This window comes from Larimichthys crocea, chromosome XXI (genome assembly GCF_000972845.2).
Source record: "Larimichthys crocea isolate SSNF chromosome XXI, L_crocea_2.0, whole genome shotgun sequence".
Classification (NCBI taxonomy): domain Eukaryota; kingdom Metazoa; phylum Chordata; class Actinopteri; family Sciaenidae; genus Larimichthys; species Larimichthys crocea.
Genome location: NC_040031.1, coordinates 16666908 through 16689612, shown reverse-complemented (window position 1 = coordinate 16689612; position 22705 = coordinate 16666908). Strand labels below are relative to the sequence as shown.

Sequence of the window (22705 nt, the reverse complement as noted above, 5' to 3'; positions counted from 1 at the left end):
GGCCCATTGTAACCTTTTTGTTTGGCAACTTCCTGAGAAGACAAGCAGTGTGTTCGGAGGTATCAGCAGCTGTGTGCTACGTGCCTCTGATCCAAGCAGCTATTGACTTCCTGAGATTTGAATTAATTACTTGCTTCACAAGAGAAACTGGATTGCAGTGGAACCCCCTAAGAAGTCCACTCATTCTTAGGAAACTGCCCCATGGACTTGCAGATGGTTTCACTGAGATGTGCTTTCCCATAGAGAACAATTATACAGGGGATTGTGGTGCTGGCATAAACCTGGAGCACACAGTCTCCATTCTGAACATTTCAAAACAGCCATAGGGGAGGTTTGTGACTTAACATAAATTAGACCACCAGGGAACGGGGAGATCTGAAGTGGCGGAAGGGCAATATTGCAGATAAATGCACTGCGCTGAGAGCTTCTGCTCCACAGAAGAGAACAGAAAATTACACCATGACACCTCAGAATCAGATAATCACCACATTAAAGCCTTTTAATGTTTGACAAACTTGATCACTGCAACCTTTTTACTGCAAATACATATGCCCCCGATGCTGCGCACTGTTGAACCAGTTCCACTTCTTGTGTGTTTTCATTCTAAAAGAGGGAACAATGCTGAGAGCAATTAATGATGTGAAGAAACAATTACAGTTGATACTTTTGAGGCCTGTGTGCTTGTCTGAAAGGGATTAAGTTGCTGCCGCGTTTGTGTTCTGCTTACTTTCAATTGGCTCAAGGCCTTGTGTTTGGTCTCGTCAGTGCCACCAGCCCCGGTGAAGAGTACACTTCAGCTGTGATGAAGTATCCAGGAACGCAGAGGTTACCAGTGGCTGCTAATTAACCTCACATTGTGTTCACTAACAAAGAAACAAAGGAACAAAGTGGAATTTCAATGCAGGAGATTATCACAATCACAATGAGCGTAGTACTGGATCATGCACTTGATAGGGATTTTCACACTGGCCAGGACAACATGAGATTAGATCAAAGACAGATGAAGTTACATTAACAGAACAATGCAGCCTTGTTATGCAATAACAAGCTGCCATCTGGGCCTTCTCCGAGATAGGAAAAGGCTAACAAGTGCGCAGCAGCTACACCGGAACGATAACATCTTCCTCAGCAAGTTCTGCAACATTTGTATTTGATTGCGAGAACTTTATTGCGGCTTTGTTCTGTCGGAGAGAGGAGGTAGCATCCTTCCTCAAATGCATCAAGACAAAGAGGAAACGGGCTGTGTGTTCTTCGCTGGTTATTGTTGCCCCTGCTTCTGTCCCACTGGCTGAATGGCAATTACTGCTGACTTCCTATCCAGCACGGAGACCCAGCCCGTTGAGGGTGCCCTGACCCTGCAGTATCCAGAGGGAAGAAGACAGGAGCTGTCAAAACTCACACCTCTCCCTTGCTCCCGTGGGGAGTGCTCCTCCAGCTGCTGCCCCACGGGGCCTCACTGCACACTCCTGCTAATCAGCTCCATCTCATCTCTTGGAAGGAACTGGCCCCAAGTGGATGTAGGCCCCTTTTCTCACCTCTGCTATCTCGTGCACCTTTGAAGTCCTGTGTAAGTGTTAGTTTATGGCTGGAGAGGGTACGATAAGATCCCTAGGAAAGGTGATGAATTAGCTTTTCGTCCCACATTTAAAAGGGGAAATAGCGGGCTGCTAAAATCCACAGAATCCGTTACAGTTCTAACACCTAACAGCTAAAGCACTTGAGAACCAAAAACATTGTAGTGTCAGATCTGTTAAGTACCTTCATTAAAGTGGTTTGTTTGTATTTAGCGGGCTTCCCACACTGGGATTCTGTGCCAACAAGCATTTGGTCAAACTATAGCTGTGAGATTTCCTTTAATTAAAAAAATAGATAGATAATTATCAAATACTCTGCATGTGCTATAGATTTACCAGACTAGGCAGGACAAGTTGGGACAGAGCAGAAACTTTTGGCTCTCGGACTACACCCTCCACAGACATGCCATATTAAACACTTGGGGAATAAAAATGGATTCATCAACAATTAACACAATTTAATCGAACTTTATGCAATGCAAACCTTATTGATTTGAACAGCTTTAACCACTCTAACAATGAAACTGAGAAGCCGATCACGGGCCTCGGTTGTCACAGCTTGTCAGGGCTGGAGCCTGAAGTTTGATGGATGGTTTTCTGTTAATGTCTGTCTCACCTTGTCTCAACCCGCCCCAACACTTTCACACACTTGGGAGCCAATAACAAGAGCTCTATCTATGTACGGAGATGTTGCATCACATGTTGGAAAATATGTCAGTTGCTCTCACTACATTGTGAAACCAGTGTCGTGCGTAAAAAATCACACCTAATGATAACATCAAGTTGGTTTTTATTGATATTGCTCAAAGTCAAAAACCTGCCTCGAGGAGCTTTACAATCCTTGAAACATACATACAACAAACATATGGGAGTCTCTAACATAAAATACTATAACTCCACAAAAAACAGTTAAAACATTCATGTTTCCTGAATGTGAAATCTCCAGTCATAAAAACTCATAAAATCCTTGTTTCACCACTGACAGTGTCAGTGAGTAGGAACTCTTTCACACACTCTATATATTGTCTGTGACAATATGCATCCTTATCTTGAATAACAATTATCACCCCATTTCCTAGGACCATTACATCTTCTTTACGACACCTACTTCCATTAGAGAGCTTAAATTTCACCGTCTGCAGCCCAAGAACACACTGAAAACACAATTCTTCAAAATATATTTTCACTCATTTCTTTTTTTTTTTTGTGATGAGCTGGAATACCAAGTGAGGACCTTTCAAAATTTATCACATAAAAAACTTTTCAGCACAGTTTATAAAACAGGATCTACTGCCTGCTGTAACTTCCCCGTAGCCGCTGTCTGAGCTGCAGTTCAGTGGAATTTCGCCGCTGCCACCCGCTGACATAATTTGTTTCACAGTCACCACCCAGCAGCATGAATCAGATGTTGACACTCTAATTTCATGCACACATGGGTGTTTGGCTGAGCCAGCCTTGAATGCTGCTGCATTCCCCTGCTTTTCCATGCAGCTGCCCACCATACCTGCCCTTTGCCCTCTGACACAGCCATGTAATGTATTTAGCCTGGATGACACACATTATGATTGATGACTGAACCATGTAGTCTTATCATGATGTACACGGGAGTTTCACTTGTAGCATATTAATCCCACACTGTGGCATTTTTTTATGATGTCAACAAAACAAAAGATCAAAAACTGATTCACTAAGAGCAAAATGTGTATGATTTGTACAAACAGGTTTAACAGAGTCAAAGTATGTCAGTGTAAGTGTCTGAAAATAAGGATTCTCATTCAGTAGCTCTTTTCCCACCCGTCACCGTGTTGCTCTATTTACCACTAACATAAATCTGTTTACCGTGGTCCACAGCTCCATCTGAAAATATTTGTTTTACTTTGTTGTTTTTATGAAGAAGAAAAAAAGTACACACACTTGCAAGATATAATAAAATACAGCCACTAGCCATGTTTCAAAATGTCAAAGCCTTGTCAAGGATTGACACATTTGCCGAGCATAATTAATGCAAGTTTTGTCTATCACTGATTATTTTGCTTCCTCTAAAAGTCAACGCTGACAGTCTGCTGTGGGAGAGAAGGAGGCGAAGCTACCTTGTGGTGTTTGTCCATGTCCTCATTCTGTCAGCTCAAAGAGCCGGCATAAACTACTTTCAACACTAGTGACCAGCGCGATAAACGTGAACACATATATATGTCAAAGAAAAAACGGAAAAAGTGAGGGCAATTCCCAATATCTCTAATCTGACAGCTTCTCTTATGAGTGAGCATAAATCCACAAGATAAACTCATAAACAAATAAGTTGTTTGTGTGCAGTGGAAGCCAGATAACAGCCAGGGTTTTATGAAACACTTGACAAATATCCAAACAATAAACACACAGTAAATAACAGCACCCTGTCCGTATCAGCTCCCTACTTGAGGTTAAGTTGAGTTTATTGCGGAGGCCACTGCCTGCATGCATTAAGCAAATCATAAATTATACATGCTAATTACCTTGGGCCTCCACTTTAATGAATTATTTTAATTAAACTACAACATTGGGGTTTTGCATGTGGTCTATATTTCATCCCCTGCCTAAGATGACCTTCTTCTTTGTCTAAGTGGAACATAGTTGGGAGAACAAGGACAATGCAGACTTGGATTATACAAGTGAGTTCATATAGATGCTACTGAACTATGGAAGGTATTCTCTGTATAATGGGCTGTATCACGGGAGGAAATAAAAGCTAAAAAAAACGAGTGGATTGTCAAAAACATTTAAGGGGTTTTATTCAGAAAAGAATGATGTTTTCCAGACTACCTTGGTGTCAGGTGTCAGAGGTGGTGATGTCTAATATGTGTCCCCCCGCCCACCTGTTACATCCGTTTTAATGCCAGCAGTTATACACTTTCTCTCTTAGGGGTTAAATGTGTTTGCTTGTTTGAACATTTTGTGCAGGAAAAGTGTCCTTATTGTTTTTTTTGTTTTGTTTTTTTAATTGTAATTAATCTGAGGGCGAACCAAACAACGCCCTTGTTTGTCTGGACTGACTACATGCCAATAAAGTACAGCATTTAAAGTAATTTTCATGGAGCATGGAGTCCCATGCACCCTGTTTGTAATCATAGTGTGACAGGATGTTGTGTGGCACATTATACATTAAATGAACTTTTGGTTATTTTTACATTTCACATTCCGGGATGACTTTACAATAAAATGTTATTCACAAAAGTTTTTTTTTTTTCAGACAATCATTTTATATTTTACATAAACATTTCACTTAGAACAGTGCAATACATACCAAATAAGACAAACGTAAGCACACCGAAATCCAAATGAATATAAAAAATTGCACAAGTATAAATGTATAGTAAATATATATTGTCATTATATGCTGTTACATTTTTTTTTCTTCATTTATGTGACACAGGTGTTTGCTGGGTTTATTTGTTTTGATGTTGCTGAATGAAAAAAAAAAAAGTTCCATATGTTTGTCAATGTAGTTTTAATGTATTTGTAACGACAAGCAAAAAAAAAAAGAAAGAAAATTAAAATCTGATTCAAAATTAAAGCTTGTAATCTGTCGTTGCACTTTCAATACATTTAAATCATCCAGTCAGAATTAATGTTACACACACAAATGCTCAAAGTGAGGAGAAAAGAAGAAGAAGAAGAAAAAAAATCACTGTTGTCCAAACAGTCCATGGGGGAGGGGTGGATTTAAATTCCAAAAGGGTCTTGCAGCTCGTTTCCTAGTTCCCCAGTCAGCAATGTGTTTGTGAAAAATCAGTCTTTTTGTCTTGCTGAAAAAAGGCTAAATCTACATTGGTGGCCCAGTCTAAGTTTGCTATTCTTTGCACTTTCAATTCAAGTGAATGAGGGAGAATGAAGTGGCCCGAGACCCCTTTTATTTGATCTACTCGATTGCATAAAGTGACGGAATTCTAATGTATTTGTTTAATACCCTGAAATACGCTGTTGCTTTCTATAGGGGAGGCAGATGAAGCGCGTTTTTATTATTAGTATTATTATTATTATTTAAGCCATTCTGAAAAATAATAAAGAAAGAAAAAATATATTTTAAACTTTCTTACAAACATTTCGTCTGCATTTTTAAACCTGTTGAATAAAGCCCCCCCGTAAAAAGAAAAAAAAACGGTCTTCAGTGAAGCTGGAAAAAAAATCAACATGACACTTATTTAATTGCCCTCTATGACATTAGAAGTCGAGAATGTGTGACGATATGAATTCGGACACTGTGTGCAGCTTTTCTAAATGTTTATTGTTGGCCTTAATTGTGTTTAGCCTACAGCTTGATGAATGAGCCCGGTTGTCTGCGCTGTGACCATGGCATCGCAACTCCATGCATCCTAATCGACTGCACGACTCATTTCTCTCCCCACTGCCTCCCTGCAACTCTCACACTCTGAAATCAAACAGGTCCGGATGGAAGACACATTCAAGTATTATTACTATTATTATTATTATTGTTATTATTATTATTAGTAGTAGTATATGAAATATAAGAGATATCCGCTTAAACAATATTTTCTGTCAGTAAAGTAATTTAATAATAATAATAATATTAATAATAATAATAATAGTAATAGTAGTAGGCCTAATATTAATAATGACTGGTGTGAATTGATTAAATCTTCAGAAACATTTTTGATTGTTTACTTCACTTTTAATGAGAAAATATTTCGATGACCATCTTTTCCCCCCCGCCCGCCCCCCCCACCCCAAATTCATTGCAGACTGTTTGCACACTTTTCGAAAGCACGCATGCTTGCAGGGGAAAAAAAATAAACAAACATAAACAACAGCAATATAACACCAACAGTAACAACACAAATTTGTTTTGTTTTGTTTTGTTTTGTTTTTTTTAGAATGCATGCTTTACCTAAACAAACAAACAGAAAAAAAAAATAGTACAAATTTACAGCATCTGATACACATGGTCACCACAGCCTTTTAAATTAAATGCTTCACAGAACATTTTCTGGAAAATAGATATCTAAAACATAAAACTAAAAAGTGCATTTTACAACATTTCAGTATCAGTTATTTGCAATATTCACATCTTGCATTTTGAGGACGTCTCACAAATACTATTTTTTCCATTTTTCAGATTTCACTTTGCTTGCTTTTTTTTTGTTTGTTTTGTTTTTGTTTTTGTTTTGTTTTGTTTTTTACAAGGATGGTAAGAACAAATCTAAAATCCTATTTGGTATACCCTTACCCATCATTCCGGTATTAAAAAGCAAACAAAAACACAGAGCCATTGCCTCGCAATTTCATTGACATTACAACGGTCAACACAGAAACGGTGCAAAAGATTTGCTATTGGATCAGACTGAAAACTGCCACGGGAATTACAAGCACTTCAAAAAAAAAAAAGAAAGAAAGAAAGAAAAAGGAAAGAAAAAAAATCAGAGTTGATGGTGCCAAAAAACAAACTTCCACTTTCACCCCTCCCTTGGATCCCCTCAGTGGCTCCACTTTTTTTTTTTAAACACTCACATGTCACGATAAAACTGAAAAATAGAACTATCAAATAATTTATATTTTCAAGAGCAATAACTTCGCTGTGCGATTCTGTGCTGGACTTCGGACACAATTTAAAGCGACACATTCAACACATATACACAAATAAATCGATATGCAACTGCAACTCGCCTTGATAGTTTCCGACGACAGAAAATATAAACTTTGGAATTGGTAAAAGGTTGGAGGAGCCTGGGAGCCAGCCAGCCAGTTCGTTTTAACTTGGTTGGAAAGTTCAGCTGGTCAGTGCACAGCCACAGACTGCAGTGTGGAGGGGCTCGTCAGAGTCTCGCTCGGGGTCGCGGGGCTGCTTTGGCTCGTCGCTGTCTGTGGGGACGTCGGGCTCAGAGACTGTGGAGAGTTTGATAGAAACGCGGGGATGTGTGGAGGTAACGCCGAGAAACCGGCCATGGATGTCGGTGTGGGCTTGATTGGCACAGGGATAGCCGGTAAGGACTGTCCACCATGACACAGGGACTTGATGGGCATGCCATAGGCACTGTAGTCGCTGCTCGCCATTGAGATTGGGGCCGCCGTGTCAATCACGCTGGTGTTGTACATGTGGGGCCAGGCTGTCGTCAGCTGGTTGTGAAGAGGGTACCCGGCAGACATGGACTGCATGGTGGAGAACGCCAGACTTCCCGGGACCTTGTATTCTCTGGCGATGATGTTCTCGATGGCAAACGGATGCTTAAAAGTTGACGACTGAGACACTCCGAGGTTGTAAGTTGACATCTGAGGAAGGTGTGTGCCAGTGGCTGCCAGGGCGCTCAGTCTCAGCTTGGCTTGCTGCTGGAGGTAATGGGCGGCATCTGACTGCTTACTCGGAGCCAAATGATCGGATGAAGTCAACACTTTGAACCTTTTGCGGCGCCTCAAAAAACTTCCATTCTCAAACATGTCCCCGCAGCTCGGGTGCAGAGCCCAGAAACTGCCCTTACCTGGCTGATCTGGGCGCCGGGGGATCTTAATAAAACAGTCGTTGAAAGACAGGTTGTGTCGCAGAGAGTTTTGCCACCGCTGAGTGTTTTCTCTATAATAAGGGAATCTATCCATGATGAACTTGTATATTTCACTGAGAGGCAGCATCTTCTCTGGGCAGCTCTGGATCGCCATGGCAGTGAGGGAGATGTAGGAGTAAGGTGGCTTCTGGTCGCTGTACGTGTTTCTCCCTGGACGAGGCATCCTCGATGTTTTCAGGAGAGAAATATAAAAAAAAAGGCAATAAAAAAAAAAGTAGTCTCCCCTTAATTCCTTAGCGAAAGCTTGCCGCTCTTCATGAAAACAACAGCCGAGGAAAGTTTCAATACGGGCAAAGCCGGAATTGCGCTGTGCGTAAAAGAGCCAGGTTGAGCGCCTCTGCAGTGTGCAGGCGGGCGGACGGTGCACATTTATGGAGTGACGGCTGCTGTAAGTCTTTCTTGCAAAGTAAGTCAGCTTGTCCCGCTAGCAGAGCTGAATAGACTTCATTTGGCGTCCTTGATAAGACGAGCTAAGTGGATGCCTCCATGGCCTTCCTCTAACCATCTGATAGTTTTATGTAGTGACATGAGCAGAAAAGACCCCTGTAGAGGCGCTCCATTAATGTGCCACCTCTTTGCTATCACATGACAATTGCCATGGGAGGGAGGGGGCTGGGAGGAAGGCATAATCTGGTTTCATTTACACCTATTTACATGGACACCTTGGGCCAATGGAAATCATTTCCATTTGAAGACAGAAAATGGGGTGAAAAGGCTCGGCAACCGGAATTGAACTGCGATGGCACTCAGTGTGTGAAGGTATGCGCTAATACTTCTTCAGCGGACTTTACAGTTGCAATTCACAAGTAGTCTGTATGTGTAATGTGAGTGGACATGGGAATAATTTGACATATTGTAAAGTAATGATATTTAACTGTCATGTGTGTTTTGTATGTTATATAAATATTGATTTATTAAAAATATTGTTTGTGCACTGCTGTGTGTGCTGAGGATGCTGCTCTTAATGATGTCGGATCATTTTTACAGATTAACTACAGTCTAATATTGTCTAGGAGATGCAATAGAAAAATAATTTGTCAAGAACAAGTTTGTTGATGAGCCGACTATTAGTTTTTTTTTCTCAGTTCAAATTTTGCCCAGGACTCAGCAAAGGAAGGTGACCATATGAAAACATCAACACAATGCAAACAACGTTATTCAAACTGAAACTTCATGAGGCATTCAGGTCTATTGTGTTTATGTAAAGAAGATTCAAAAGTACTTCAGAAATGCAAATAAACCCTTGAGGATGGTGTGCTGAAAACTGTATAAAATATCCATAAGTCAATTATATGAATGTGAAAACCAAATGGGAAGCCTATTTTGAGCTATTGCTATTCAAGCTTTTGGCCAGGGCCACCTTTCCGCTTGGAGGGTTTGCAATGCCAGGGACCACACACACGCACACGCAGATTTGCTCATAATTTATGCTAATTTCCCCCCATAAATCCACAATGCACCCCATCACCAGTCTGACGGATTACGAAAAGAATCGCATTGCGGGGGGACATCGAGCTATTTTCACCCAGAAACCAGGAGCAGGCTGAAGAGGAGCGTCTTCTCTGCAGGATGAGGACTGTTTAACAACCTAAAAAAGAAAAAGAAAAACGTATTCCACAGAAAGAGCCCAATTTGTGCTAAAAGTCAGAATTTACTACCTCATATTATAGGATGCCTTTATAAAAACTATATAAACTGGAATAAGTCTTTTTTTTTTATTATTCCCTTCTCGTGTTTGTGTCAAGTCTAAAACTTCCAATGTGCAGTTTCATTATTTTTTCCCTGCAGAGTGCCTTTTAACACCTGTCATTTCCCATTAACGTTCAGCTGAAAAGGTTTTGTCCAAAAGGAAGTGGCTCAGTCGACCCATCTCAAACACGGGCGGATAATGACAACACACTGCCAAGTACCAAACATCTTCTGACATCCAGCCCCATTCATTCATTCTTTTAAAAAGAAAAGCCCAACTTATTATATTGGCTCTCACTCAGATTAATATGTCCGTGCAGAAGTGCACAGTCAGATCGGCTGGATCTGTGCGTAATAATTAGGATTATAATAAAAATACGCCAAACATTGGATTTTTTACGCATGATGATTTTTTTTACATTTTCCACTTGAAATAGCAGATGTATTTGTTTCATGTTTGCAATACAAACATGCCAATTTGTTCCTTGCAAATTAACCTGCAACACTCGCATTAACCAGCCGAGCCACAGAGAGTAAGAGTATTTTTTTTTTTCCCTCCCTCTCCTCTCACACACACAGACGGTGTGGCTTTTTGAGCTTCAGGGTTATGGGATATTGGTAGGCCTTTTGTCCCTGTCGAATGCACACACTGAAAATACCACCATGACTCTGAATCTGAATAGGGTTTTTAGCTGCTCCCAAACTCCGGAGTTCAAGCAGCAGTAGATCAAGTCTGCACTATGTTTGGTCATTTGTAGAAACCCGAACAAAGGTTGGGATAAGCCAAAGTGCATTGCACTTGTGAACCGTGCCTCAGCCTGAAGTATCCTTTATAGCAGGAGGGGGGGGACCCAAGAACAATTTTGTGCGAGCTTAAAAAAAAAAAAAAAAAGAGGAGCGAAAACAAAGGGCACTTTCTGAAACATCTTAAAGTAGAGTAGTGAGGCGTGACATTCCCAGGGTGACGAGACACAAAAGCTGAGGTCATGGGGATGAAAAAGAGAATCAAACAGCCACTTTCACACGTCTGCCCTCCTCTGCTGCGCCCCCCGAACACAATAGGAAACAAATGTTGTTAAAAGAGGATCGATGCCATTCATCCTAAAGCAGCGAATGATAGCCAAACAATATTGTCACAGTGAATCGAGTTGAGATATGCTGCCACCCAGACCTGCGGAGAGAGGGGAGTAAAAAAAAAAAAAAAAAAAAGAAAAATCTGCCTTTCAGGGAACGATTAAGAGAAATTTAAAGCTGAGAGCGATGCTTCTTATTAGGCATGTGTTTAAGGGGTGAGCACAAAGTTGGAAAATTAAGAGAAATTATTAAAGACATACAAAAACAATCATTTAAAAAAAAGATTTTTAAATGCAGACCTATATTTTTTTATAGGATTATTTTTATGTTTTTAAAACATAAACTTTCCAGGTTCTATTTTCTATGAAGCTCTACGGGCTGCGTGTATCTAGGCCACTAAATCAACCTATAAATAGACAAATCATCGCTAGAGGTGAACAAATCCTGCTTTGTTTCCAAAGACAAACATTTATAATCCGGTTGAATTATGAGTGTAAACGCAGCCGTAATTTTCCTATTTGGAGTTAGTTTCAATTTCTTTTCACGCGGATTATCAAGAGCAGGCCTGCAGATTTAAAAAGGGGATTTTACGATCCTATATACCTGCCAGCCTCCGTGCTGAACACACGTTCGCTGAAAGCAGGTATACTTCTGCTGCTGTCTGCTGCAAACTGTGACTCTCCACAGCCCAACCAATAGGCCTGTGCTACTAATTAAGTCCGTGGTGATTTCAGCCCCCAGAGATGTTTTACGGTGCAATTAAGGACGCGCTGATGATAAGGTATGAATATTCAGCAGAATGACAATTAATTAGCAGACAGAGGGCTCTCACTGCAACCTCCTCAATGGCAAATTTAGCCTATATGACGGGATACTCACACTACTTAAAGGCCATCTTCACATGCTGGCCCCTTGAATTTTTTTTTTTTTTTTTTTTTAACCTGAAAAGGGGAAATCAGAATAAAATCATCTATCTCTATGTTCGGAACTGTGATATTTATAATATGTTGGATATATTTTCTTTTTTTTGTTTATTTGAATCAAACAGCGGGATTATGGTCTTCACAGCACCCCGCTCCATTAGTTGTTTCTGGGTGACATCAGAGGGAGTACCTGGAAGAAGACCTCAGGGCATTTTCAGCATATGCTCGGATTATGCTTAATGGTCTAATTACATAAATTAGGCATTCATTATACGGCACATCATCTGTAACAGATATCTCAATTGTACAGAGGCGGGAACTTGTTATTCAATTTGTCTGTGAATAAAATCATCCAATTAAACACTGAAAGAGATGAAAAAACAATAAATGACCTCCAGTACAGAATCAAACAGGAATACAGGAATTTCTCTTTTTTTCCTTTTCTTCTTTTTCTTTTTTTCTTTTCAATTAAATTAAATTCTTGAAATTATCTTTTGGTTGTTGTTGGTTTTTTTTTTCTTTCAGCAGCAGTTTCATCTTGTGGCCATCAGATGGGGACAGGCTCTATCTTGGTTATTCTGTTAGTCTGTTTATGTTGAAGATCTTTTATTCTATAATTGTATACGTCTTATATAATCCTATCTATCTATCTATCTATCTATCTATCTATCTATCTATCTATCGTATTACTATGAAATAGTGTGTGAAGGTGCATGTGAAGTGTGCATGTGTGTGTGTGTAGGAGGGGTGTCCCAGTTCATTGACTCCATATGGTGAGAAACAGCAGGACTGATGAGTGTACTACCTGAGGTCCATGTTTGTGCTGTCGACTGTAACAAAAACAGAAGCCCCTGACCCCCCCCTCCCTGCATAATTCATTACAGACAAGACAGTGGTGCCGCTCACACTCTCATTTCATCATTTAGCTTTTGGTGACAGATGACTCGGTGACAACAAATCATCCTATTAAACTACACATGATACTTAGCCGACTGACAGAAAGAAAGAGGAAGGAGCAAAGAGCAAGAAGAAAGTTGCCCGTGAAGATGGCGAGAGGGGAAAAAGAAAATGTAAATGGGCCGAAAGATGAGAGGAGAAAGCAGAATAACAATGTGAGTCCATTTCAATATTGAGAAGAAAATGCAGAAGGCTTCACTACTTTACTATGTATTACTGCATAATGAATCAGATTCCCATGAACAATAATCACGGAAATTCTCAGATAACTGTATATATTGTTGAAAATGAGAGAATAATGCAATATTAAGCAAAGCGAGATCATAATATATTAACAACAAACTCAATGCAAAAGTGAACTTTCACCGTGAAGCAGAAGATAAAAGGCCAATAATGCAAAAAAAAAAAAAAGAAGTATGAATTAACATAGTTCAATGGCATACAAAGAGATAAAAATGAGGAAGAAGGCGATGACAGAAGGAGGGAGGAGGGTGGAAGAGGAAAGGATTATATTATTGGAGGAATACCATGAAGTGTAGAGAGGGGGGCTTTTAAAGGTCCCTTGAACTGTCATTAAACACTGATGTACAACGCAACCAGATGACATGTGACAGAGTCACTGAAGAGTACAAATGGATCAATACATGGGGCCACTCTAAGTGAAATTACAACCGCTTGAGGTCAATGTTGTAGGTTTAACCTTAAACCTTTCACCTTTCATTGTGCAGAAATGGTTATTAATAAAGAGTTACTTTTCATTTAAATCTGATTGTTTGCTACAAATTAATTACAAGTTGTTGTTTTTTTAAAGGTATGGGAATGCTTTGAACTCTGGGATCAATTCAGAGAAAGTTGACATTGTTGTTCGTCCTTGGCAACACCGCCAACACGTCTCTCCTTTGGGGGTTACCGTGTAAGACGTCTAAAAAGAGGCAAATCCTTTTTATTGTGAGCTTGTGTGGTTGGAAGGCACAGTCCTTTGTGTGGCTCATGTTCATCCAGACCTTGGCAGTGATCAGAACACACTTAACCAACTGGGACCAAATGAGGGGCATTTTGTTCTGTCTTTCATCTTATACATCAGGGAAAAGCCTGGTCTCTAAGGATGGCTAACAGAGCCAAAGACCAGAACAACACAATACACAATAACAATACAGGAGTGTTTACAACACACATAAACAAAAACACGGGGCTGATGTTGGTGACACCCACAGGCAAGGTGGAAATGAAAAGATATCACAAAAAAATGTTGATAAAAAAAGTTTGCAAACATAATACATGTGTGGACATCCACAAAATAAAACACCTAAACTTGGTTTTGCTCTTTCTGACCTACATCTCCAAGGTGGCACTTATTTTAGAGACTCTGTCCCGTGTTTTAATGTCACTTAGTATTTGTATTTTGACAAGACAGGACTGCAGCCACCAAAGCATTGCTCAGTTCTTTGCAGGATTAACACAATGACCAATCGCCAAGTGCCACTTCTATTGATATATTTTAATTGGTGTGTGATATATGCTGCTGTAAGGCTGGGATTTGCATTGCTAAGCATAAACAAGCCTCACAGTAAATCACAAAGAGCTTTAAAAGAGAAACGCAAACAAGCAATGTGGCGCTTGACGCTTTGCACTGCTCCTTTATGGTTGACCAACTCAATGTGCCTCCTGCTGAAAGGTAATATGCATGACACATTTCCAGGCACTAATTCATTTGTTTAGTAATAGGGGAGCTAACCTGTGCTGAAAACATGGGTGCAGTGAGGAAAGCATAAAGGTCCTGTTAATCCACGGCTAATCAAAAGGGCACAGGAAACAACCCCCGCAGAAAGATTTTGTCATATTAATTAAAGCAAGGCTTTGAATATTTGTGCGTCTATAAACGCATGCTCATAAGGCAGGGCACAGTGCCGACTCCGCATCATTATTCCACCAGACTGCTTTGACACTGTCAGTGTGAAGATGCAACCCATAGCTGGCGGCCAAGGACCTTGGAAAGCATAACTAATATCTAGAGAAAAATATGTATTTTTGTATCTGAAATCCTGTTGATTAAGGGTTCTTGAAGCGGCATTGTATAGACGAAAAGATTTATTTTTGAAGGATAGTAGTAATAGAACTGATGAACTGTGATGTTGATTACTAGACCCTTAAGGGTCCACACTTGAAAATAATGTTGTTGACTCTGACCTGTTCAGGAGCAGGTACTCCAGATGTGACAAAGCATTTGAATTATAGATGGGAAATACACACAGACTGCACGCACACAGACAAATGCAATTACGTTTCTATCAAACAAATTTAATCTGGAGTCGAGGTTTATGCTATTACAATGCACTGATGGAAAAGCACAGGAAGAATCCTATGAAATGTCAAGTACCGCTACATGGCAGGAAAAATCTTTATCAGTCACAGCTACTGTAGGCACAGGCGGAGTATTAACAGCCTTATCAGCTGGGGAAATGTTCAGTTCCCCTGCCTAAACCAAAGCTATTACAATCCCAAATAATTAACTTTCAGAAGAATAGCCAGTTGTCGTGACAACTAAGCTGAGAAGATCTGCATGCAGAACAACTTTGATCAAAAGTATTTCAGTTTCACAATGAAGAGAATAAAGCTGTTGTTCTCCGTCTCCGCTTTCTCACTACGTCTCTAAGCCATAACTGGGTTTAGATAGCAGCTGATAATGACACAGTATACTTTTACACAGTCATATTATGTTTTGATCTCAAAAAAGTCCTCAATGATAAATTCAGCTTTGGTGGAAATGTGTCAATTTTCTCCATGAAAGGTTGTTATTTTTATACACTGGACAGATAACTCTGCCGGAAAGCATTGATGCACACATCACAGTCTTGACACATTGTCTACATAGCTACTTCTCATCTTTTTTAAGAGAAAATACATACTATCCCGTCATCAAAACTATCTGTATAAGTTGATGTGTGATATGTTGAAAGGTGACAAAATGATGCGAATAATTGTCATTGTTAAACAGTGAAACAACCAGAATGTACCCGAATGACTTTTAACATTTGGAAAAGAGATGACTTCAGGCACTAATTTGTACAGTTTTAATAATACAAAAAACAACATTAGTGTTTAGAAAGAAAATATACCTACTGACCTTTTTATACTTTAATTCATGGATGTGTCCTAACTAAGTGCGACAACAGGTGGCCCAAAATTAACAAACAACAAACAAAGTAAACAACCAATAAAGACAGAAAATAAAGGTAAATATGATTACTGACTCAAATGATAAACATATGGCACATACATTTTTCAATGGTCCGAATTCAGTGTTTGCTGTTCTTGCCTTCTTAGTGTATAAAGCTAGTAAGGTGTAAGTCATGTCGTCTTTAAATATTTAAGCACATTTCTAAATGTAAAAAATTAAGTGGCATGACGGGGAGGGAGAGACAGCTTCTTCTTTTTTTAAAGTTAATATTTTCTTGGTTTAATCAAAGTGCTGAAAGTCAGCTCCATTTCTGAACTGCATCCCAAATCAGCACTGTTATTCAATCATTACTCTGTTTATGTCCTCATCTCACTGACAGACTTCAACAGGCGTTAAACCAACTCAGGTAATATGGCCTAATAAATCGGGACCAATAAAAAGCATTTAATCGTGAGTGTCAACATGATTAATTGTGCACTAAAATCCGTGTGAGACCTCCCAGTCATGGGGGCAGTGAAAAGGCATTTTGCATTTCAGCATAACTGGCACCAAGACAAGCAGTTATGTGAGTCTATTCATGAAATGGTATGAATATCAAATTAATAATTAGTCATGTAATTTCTCCTCAGGAATTACTACGCCTCAAACTGGTTGGTGAATTTAATTATTAGCAGCCTTTTTGTTTCCATGTCCCTCTCATTACTGTCAGGATTGATGTAACATAAACTTCATTAAAAATTAAAGCAAGAGTCTTAATTATGAGGCTACACTGACTGAAGTTAGAATTAGCCAACTCAGTGATGTGCAAATGAGAGCATTATTTAAGAAACATGCTGGAAGTAGTTATGCTAATTTCAAGAGTTCACAGTAGCAGACCTTTTCACTTGCAGTTGCATATTCATTAAACACACTATGCAAATTTAATGTAGCAGTCTTAGTAATGCCTTGTTAATTTATTCAGATTTATTGAGTACGACTTGTAAAAAGTACCAATTTAATTACCCCATCTCCTTGGAAGGTAAGGGATGTGGCCAAGGTTTTAAACTGTGTAAATCAGGATTAGTGTGGTTTGATGGAGAAAAAGGGAATGAAAGGACATTGCTGTTAATGGCCATGCTTGAAAGACATATTGATTTACTTAAGACATGATTCAAGTAAAAAAAATCTCAAATGCACACTCAACCAGCCAAGAAAAGCAAAGATTGGCAGCGTATGTTGTATAGTGCTGAGGTGGAGTTCATCAACCATCGTCTTCATAAAATAAAATAAAAAGCATCTAATGTCTGCTAAGGGGAGAGTTTGTTGTTTTTGCATCGAATACGAAGTGAATTTTTGACGGACGTGAGGGTTTTCTACAATATAGATACAGTGCAGTGCAAAACAAAGTCTAGGATTTATGCTGCGTTCCAGACAACCCTTGAAATCTTCCGACCTTCTACTGGAAAAAGTGGAACAGTGGAACACCACTCACAAGATTGAATTCCTACTTGTAAACTTGGGGCAAATCCATCGAGACTGACGTCATGAACAAACAGTTGTCTGACGTCACACAACAATGGCAGCTCCTATATATGTACACATTCTAAAAAAAAAAAGGGGAGACCTTCTTTGCCTTGATTTAATCAAAATAATATATACTGTAACTTAGTAAAACCTGCTCTGTATGTAATATGATGTCAAAATATACTGTCAGTGTTATTACGTAGCTGGTTGCAGTAAACTATTTCTGAACAAAGAAACACTGGAAAATGTTAAAAAATGGCGAAAAATATGACAACAAAATGTTCAGGTGTATGTATACTTGTAAAGAAACATCAGTTTGTCACTGTCGGCCATGTTTTTTTTTTTGTTTACATTTCTCTGAATACCACTATTATGACAGTAGCGTGGGCCAACACCATTTAGCTATGGACAGTTTACTCAGGAGGCACCTCTATTCGTAACAAAAAGTTGACTGTTGTCAACAATTTAAAAAAAGATACAGTTCATCTTCTGCTTCCATCATTGCAGTGTTTCTGAAACATTAATTTTACCCCGACTTACTATCTTGCTGTCACAGTTTAGCTCGTAACTAGTCATAGATGTCTCTGCGCACTACATGCGCATATTGAAACAAAATATTAGAGTTCACTATTTCAGATTTCATTCCAGTTTATTTTCATTCAAAACGTAGGTTCATATATTATATTAAAGAACAAATTATACCTTAGAGGCACTGAATGAAGAAGTACTCACATTCCTCGCATTCAACCTTTCAAAGGAAAGGTACAAAAGCATTATCACCACCTGTATCAAAAGTAATATATTGCTTATGATTGCTATTATTATTGCATTACTGCATTTTATTACTGAAATTGGTCCAAGAGGAGCTTTTTTTCAACTATTTGCATGTTGTTGTGTATGTGAATCACATTAGCAGCTTGTGAGCAAAATTAACGATTTTACTAATTCCAAAAACAGCCTTTTTGTGTAATGAATACATGTAATTAAGTACATCTTCTGGTGTCTTACAACCTAAGATTTAATGTTATGGTTATAGCTATAGTAAAATAATAAACCTACTGTTTAGATAAGTACAACTTAACGTGCACTCCACTGGAAACAGCTGTACAATGGAGTCTATTGAGGCCATGAAAAGACACATCTTTAAACTGTTTTAACAAACAACAAGATCACTTTTTGTGATATGTTTGTATGTACTGTATCTCTGCAACATCCTCAGCTCGAGCTTCAGTTTATTAGTAGCTCAAGGTGTGACTTTTAAGTTCTGCAAGTCACAAGCAAGTCTCTGTGTTCAAGTCAGTCCAATCCCAACAAACAACAAGAGAGAGTGTTAGTCTTAGTTAAAAATGGAAACATTCACACAGTCATAGCACAATATCAAATGAAGGAAAATTCACAAATGGACGTCAGTGGACTAACTCAACATTTTAGCCACCCAGTAGCTTTCCTGTCTTGTGTATGTCAACAGCCTTGTTTACCATGGCATCATTAGAGCTGGAAAAGGAAAAACTGTAGATCAACACTGAAGGCTAAAGAATAATCAAAGAACATATAACATCTTAAGAATTGTTGGGATGGTTTTGGGGGCTATTACTAGATATTGCATAATTCTTTTGTATGAAAGCATCTTGATGTGTGTAAGAGGAACCAGATGCACTTCTCCTACACTAAACAGTTGGGTGTTGGACCAACGAAAACTGAGATTTCCCAAAATGTGTCATGTGTCCAGATCTCAGCAACTGAAGTGTTGGGTAAAACAGACAATGAAAATAATGACAACTACAAAAATACACAAGAAAAGGTTGTATTAAAGTGTAGTTTTCTTTTACGTTTTCTTTGCTGTATTTCAAGTTAAAATATCCCTAATTTGCATCCTATAACTGTTGTGTCAGAGCATGTAAAATGCTAGTTCATTGAAAGGTGACTATTACAAACAACACAGCAATAAACATTTGCATCTGAGAGCATGTTTACTGCATTGGACCAAATCCAAATATAACGAATTACTGCACAAAGAGTGCAGTGTTAATTAATATGCACTTTTAATTCAATATATAAACCCCTGAAGAAGAAAATAAACACGTCTGCACACATCTGGGCACAGCCTGTTTATTATAATAAACCTTTATTTTACAGCTGCATATTCTTGTGGAGGAGGTTTTGATCTGTATTCTTACCACAAACTAACAACAAAACAGTGTCTTCTCATGTAACCGAAACCTCAAAAAATAAAAGCTAGTACACTGCGCAACCAAATAATCTTGTTAGTTTCAAGTAGTATGGTCAGTTGTCAGTGACTTGATGTTAGTCCTCAGGGATTGAGTTGAAAGGCTGAACTAGAGAAAAACGTCTTTGGGGCTGACGGAGGAAGAAGGCCAATCACTGTGGCGGTAAAAAAACAACCTGCAGACGAGCACTGAGGGCCACACAGTCCACACTCTGACCGGGGTGGAGTAGATCTCGCTGACTACATACACCACTCCAGGAGATAATTACACTGGCTGGGTGTCTATTGCTTGTGTCTGTTCATCACTCTCTGTTTCCCCCCCAGTAGTCCCTTGGGATGTGTGTGTGTGTGTGTGTGTGTGTGTGTGTGTGTGTGTGTGTACTGGGGGACCCTACAAGCCGACAGGCCAATACTGAAGTAACCTCTTACTGCTTTACTGAACTAAAATGAATTGCCCATATATTTGATACAGCCATCCAAACAAAAATTAAAATAAAGACACAGTACCTCATAAAACACACTCTGTGCAATTAAGCTGCTTAGGGTTATATTTATTTTTGAACTAAAGGAAAAGTCCTGACATGTTTTTTTGTTTTTTTTGTTATTATCATTATTTTATTACAGCCTCCATAAACAAAAAAAAGGAGTCAGAGGAAGCAAATGTAAATGCCTGAAAAGATTAAACACACTATAAACTACTGATGTGTGTAGGCGTTAGCACTGTATCACAAACACCTCTGATTTGATTACATAAATATTGCATTACTCAATTATTTATGTGTTATTAATTAAAAAACATTTTTACTTGAAAAGGAAAATATTTGTAAGTAGATTCACAGGATTTTTGTTTAATATATTGAAGCATGCTTTAGCAGCATAAACATAGATATTAAATTCTGCATGCTTGGGGTCAGAGATGACCCCCCAAATAAAGTTTGAAATCTAATAAAACTGAATAAATGTTGTTGTTTTTTTCAATGCAATACTTAAACAACTTATATAATGTAAACACAAGTAACAACTGGAGAAATACCAAAACACTAGTTTGTATGGGGTTGTATCACTGTACATGTAATACATGTAATGCTTGATTTCATATTTTTCCAGCCATACAAGAAATATAGTGTGTTTTAAACACTGGACACACGCTAAAAAAATTCACATAGCCGTCTCATTACATGTGGATTTATCATCTGACCTCATAACAAGAGTACTATAGATAATACGGCAGATAATACTGGCGCGCACACACATTATGTATGTTCAGGTGTATATAGGCAGAAAATATTAAAGTCGATGCAGATTATCTATGTATGCTTTGGTTCTAGGAGACAGAGTGTGTGAGTTTTCTGGTACAGTGACTGTAAACATTGATATTACCATGTCTGCTGCTGCTGTTTTTCCACATTATCCTGACACTCATAGTGCTGATGTCAAAATTAAAATGCTGATTGTATTCATCCCTATTGAACCTTCAGCAGGCAGATAACTTAATATACATCCTTTATCATCTTGAGGGCAATCATTTCCATTCTTCTCACTAAGAGTGACAGATGTGAACCATCCCATTGACCATAATTAATCTGTGTTTAAAATGAACAGGCCACATAGTAGTGGAGGCATAGCCCAGGGTTTGTGGGGCTCGTGTCATAGTGCTATCTGTCTGGCCTCATGCATCTCAGTGTAATTATCCCATTGCCATGAATAATGGGACAAGGGGGATCAGAGTGATGCTTTGATAGAGATGAGATTAGTTTAATCAAGTTCATTGCTTGGGCTAGGCCACCGAATCTCATCATGCTTCCTCTCAAATCACCAGACCCTCACCCCACCCGCCAAAGCTCCCTTTTTACGCCTGCCACATTAGTCAGAAGAATTTATGACATCGTTAGTTTTAAGTGCTACCTTTGTTAGGACAATGCATACTTAAAGCAGAAGCCTTCGTGACAAAGGGATTCATATTAAACGGGGCAAAAGTCCTGAATCTGTGGGCAGACTCATATCATATGGTCTTGAAGGCACATTTACAACACAGAAAAAAAAATAGTGTACATATCACAATAATTCGTTTATAATAAAGTTGTGCTGGGGGTCTGCCTATAACAATAAAATTGTTCAATAAAGTTATATTTACATAAGTCAGACAGACATATGGCATATCTCAGGTACCTCATACATTCAACTAGAACCAAATAAGTGAACAGTTTACCTTCACATTTAGATTCATTATAAAGAAAAACTGTTGGTTTTCAATAGTTTAGGCACCTCTCATTAGAAAGTCAAACATAGGATTTATCATTGTAATGTGTTCCCCCCCTGAGGCGGATATTCATGTAAAATAGAAAGAACATCACAGGGCACTGTGGGTATTTACAGACAACAAATCATGTTTGTCAAAACTGACAAACCCAGCGTGAAACAAACGCAGCGGACTCCTATAGTGATCTTAGCTAGGAGAAATCCATAAACACATGTTCCCTGCAGCGCACCATCACTCTCTGCAGCTGGCCTGACGTCAGAGGACAGGGCTTAAACTGTCCACAGAGGACAACAACTTTGCAAACAAAGCCCCAAGTCCAGCCTCTCGGAAGTCCCGACTTTGACTTTCTCCTAGTCAACACGCCACACCGCAAGCCCCCTCCACACAAAAAAAAAATACCACTATTACAGCACAATTTGGAGGCCATTCATCAAACAGGACATAGGATTAATTAAGCCTGAGGACTGAATTAGCCTCCCTCTTCACTCATCAAGGTGTACCCTTGGCCTGGGGTTGGAGATGGGGGTGGGGGCTCCACACTGGTAGTGAGAGGCGGGGAGGTAAGGGGGATTTCATATCACTGGCACATGTTTAGTACACCGAACACTCATGCTGGGACAAAAAAAAATGAAAATCCCTTTATCCCCAATTTACATATGATGTATGACAATAAAAAAACTCCAGAGGGGAATGCGACCACAGTGCTGTTCATTACATATTAGCTTTATGGCAATATATTTACAAGGATGAAAGGCCTTGTAGGAAGAAAGTT

The 22705-nt window shown here is 39.0% G+C and overlaps 1 protein-coding gene and 1 long non-coding RNA gene across 2 annotated transcripts in view; both read right to left on the bottom strand.

Annotated features, from left to right (window-relative positions):
• Positions 1 to 522: 522 nt before the first annotated feature.
• Positions 523 to 22705, bottom strand: part of LOC113744249 (uncharacterized) — a 36795-nt gene continuing 14612 nt past the window's right edge. Inside the window, exons 3-4 of the long non-coding RNA XR_003461387.1 lie at positions 728 to 863; positions 523 to 603 (exon numbers count right to left, since the gene is read on the bottom strand). This is a non-coding gene — a long non-coding RNA (uncharacterized LOC113744249). The remainder of the gene's footprint in view (positions 604 to 727; positions 864 to 22705) is intronic.
• foxb1a (forkhead box B1a) lies at positions 6269 to 8989 on the bottom strand. The gene has a single exon (XM_010729421.3). The coding sequence runs from the start codon at positions 8283 to 8285 to the stop codon at positions 7344 to 7346; it is 942 nt and encodes a 313-aa protein (XP_010727723.1). The 5' UTR covers positions 8286 to 8989; the 3' UTR covers positions 6269 to 7343.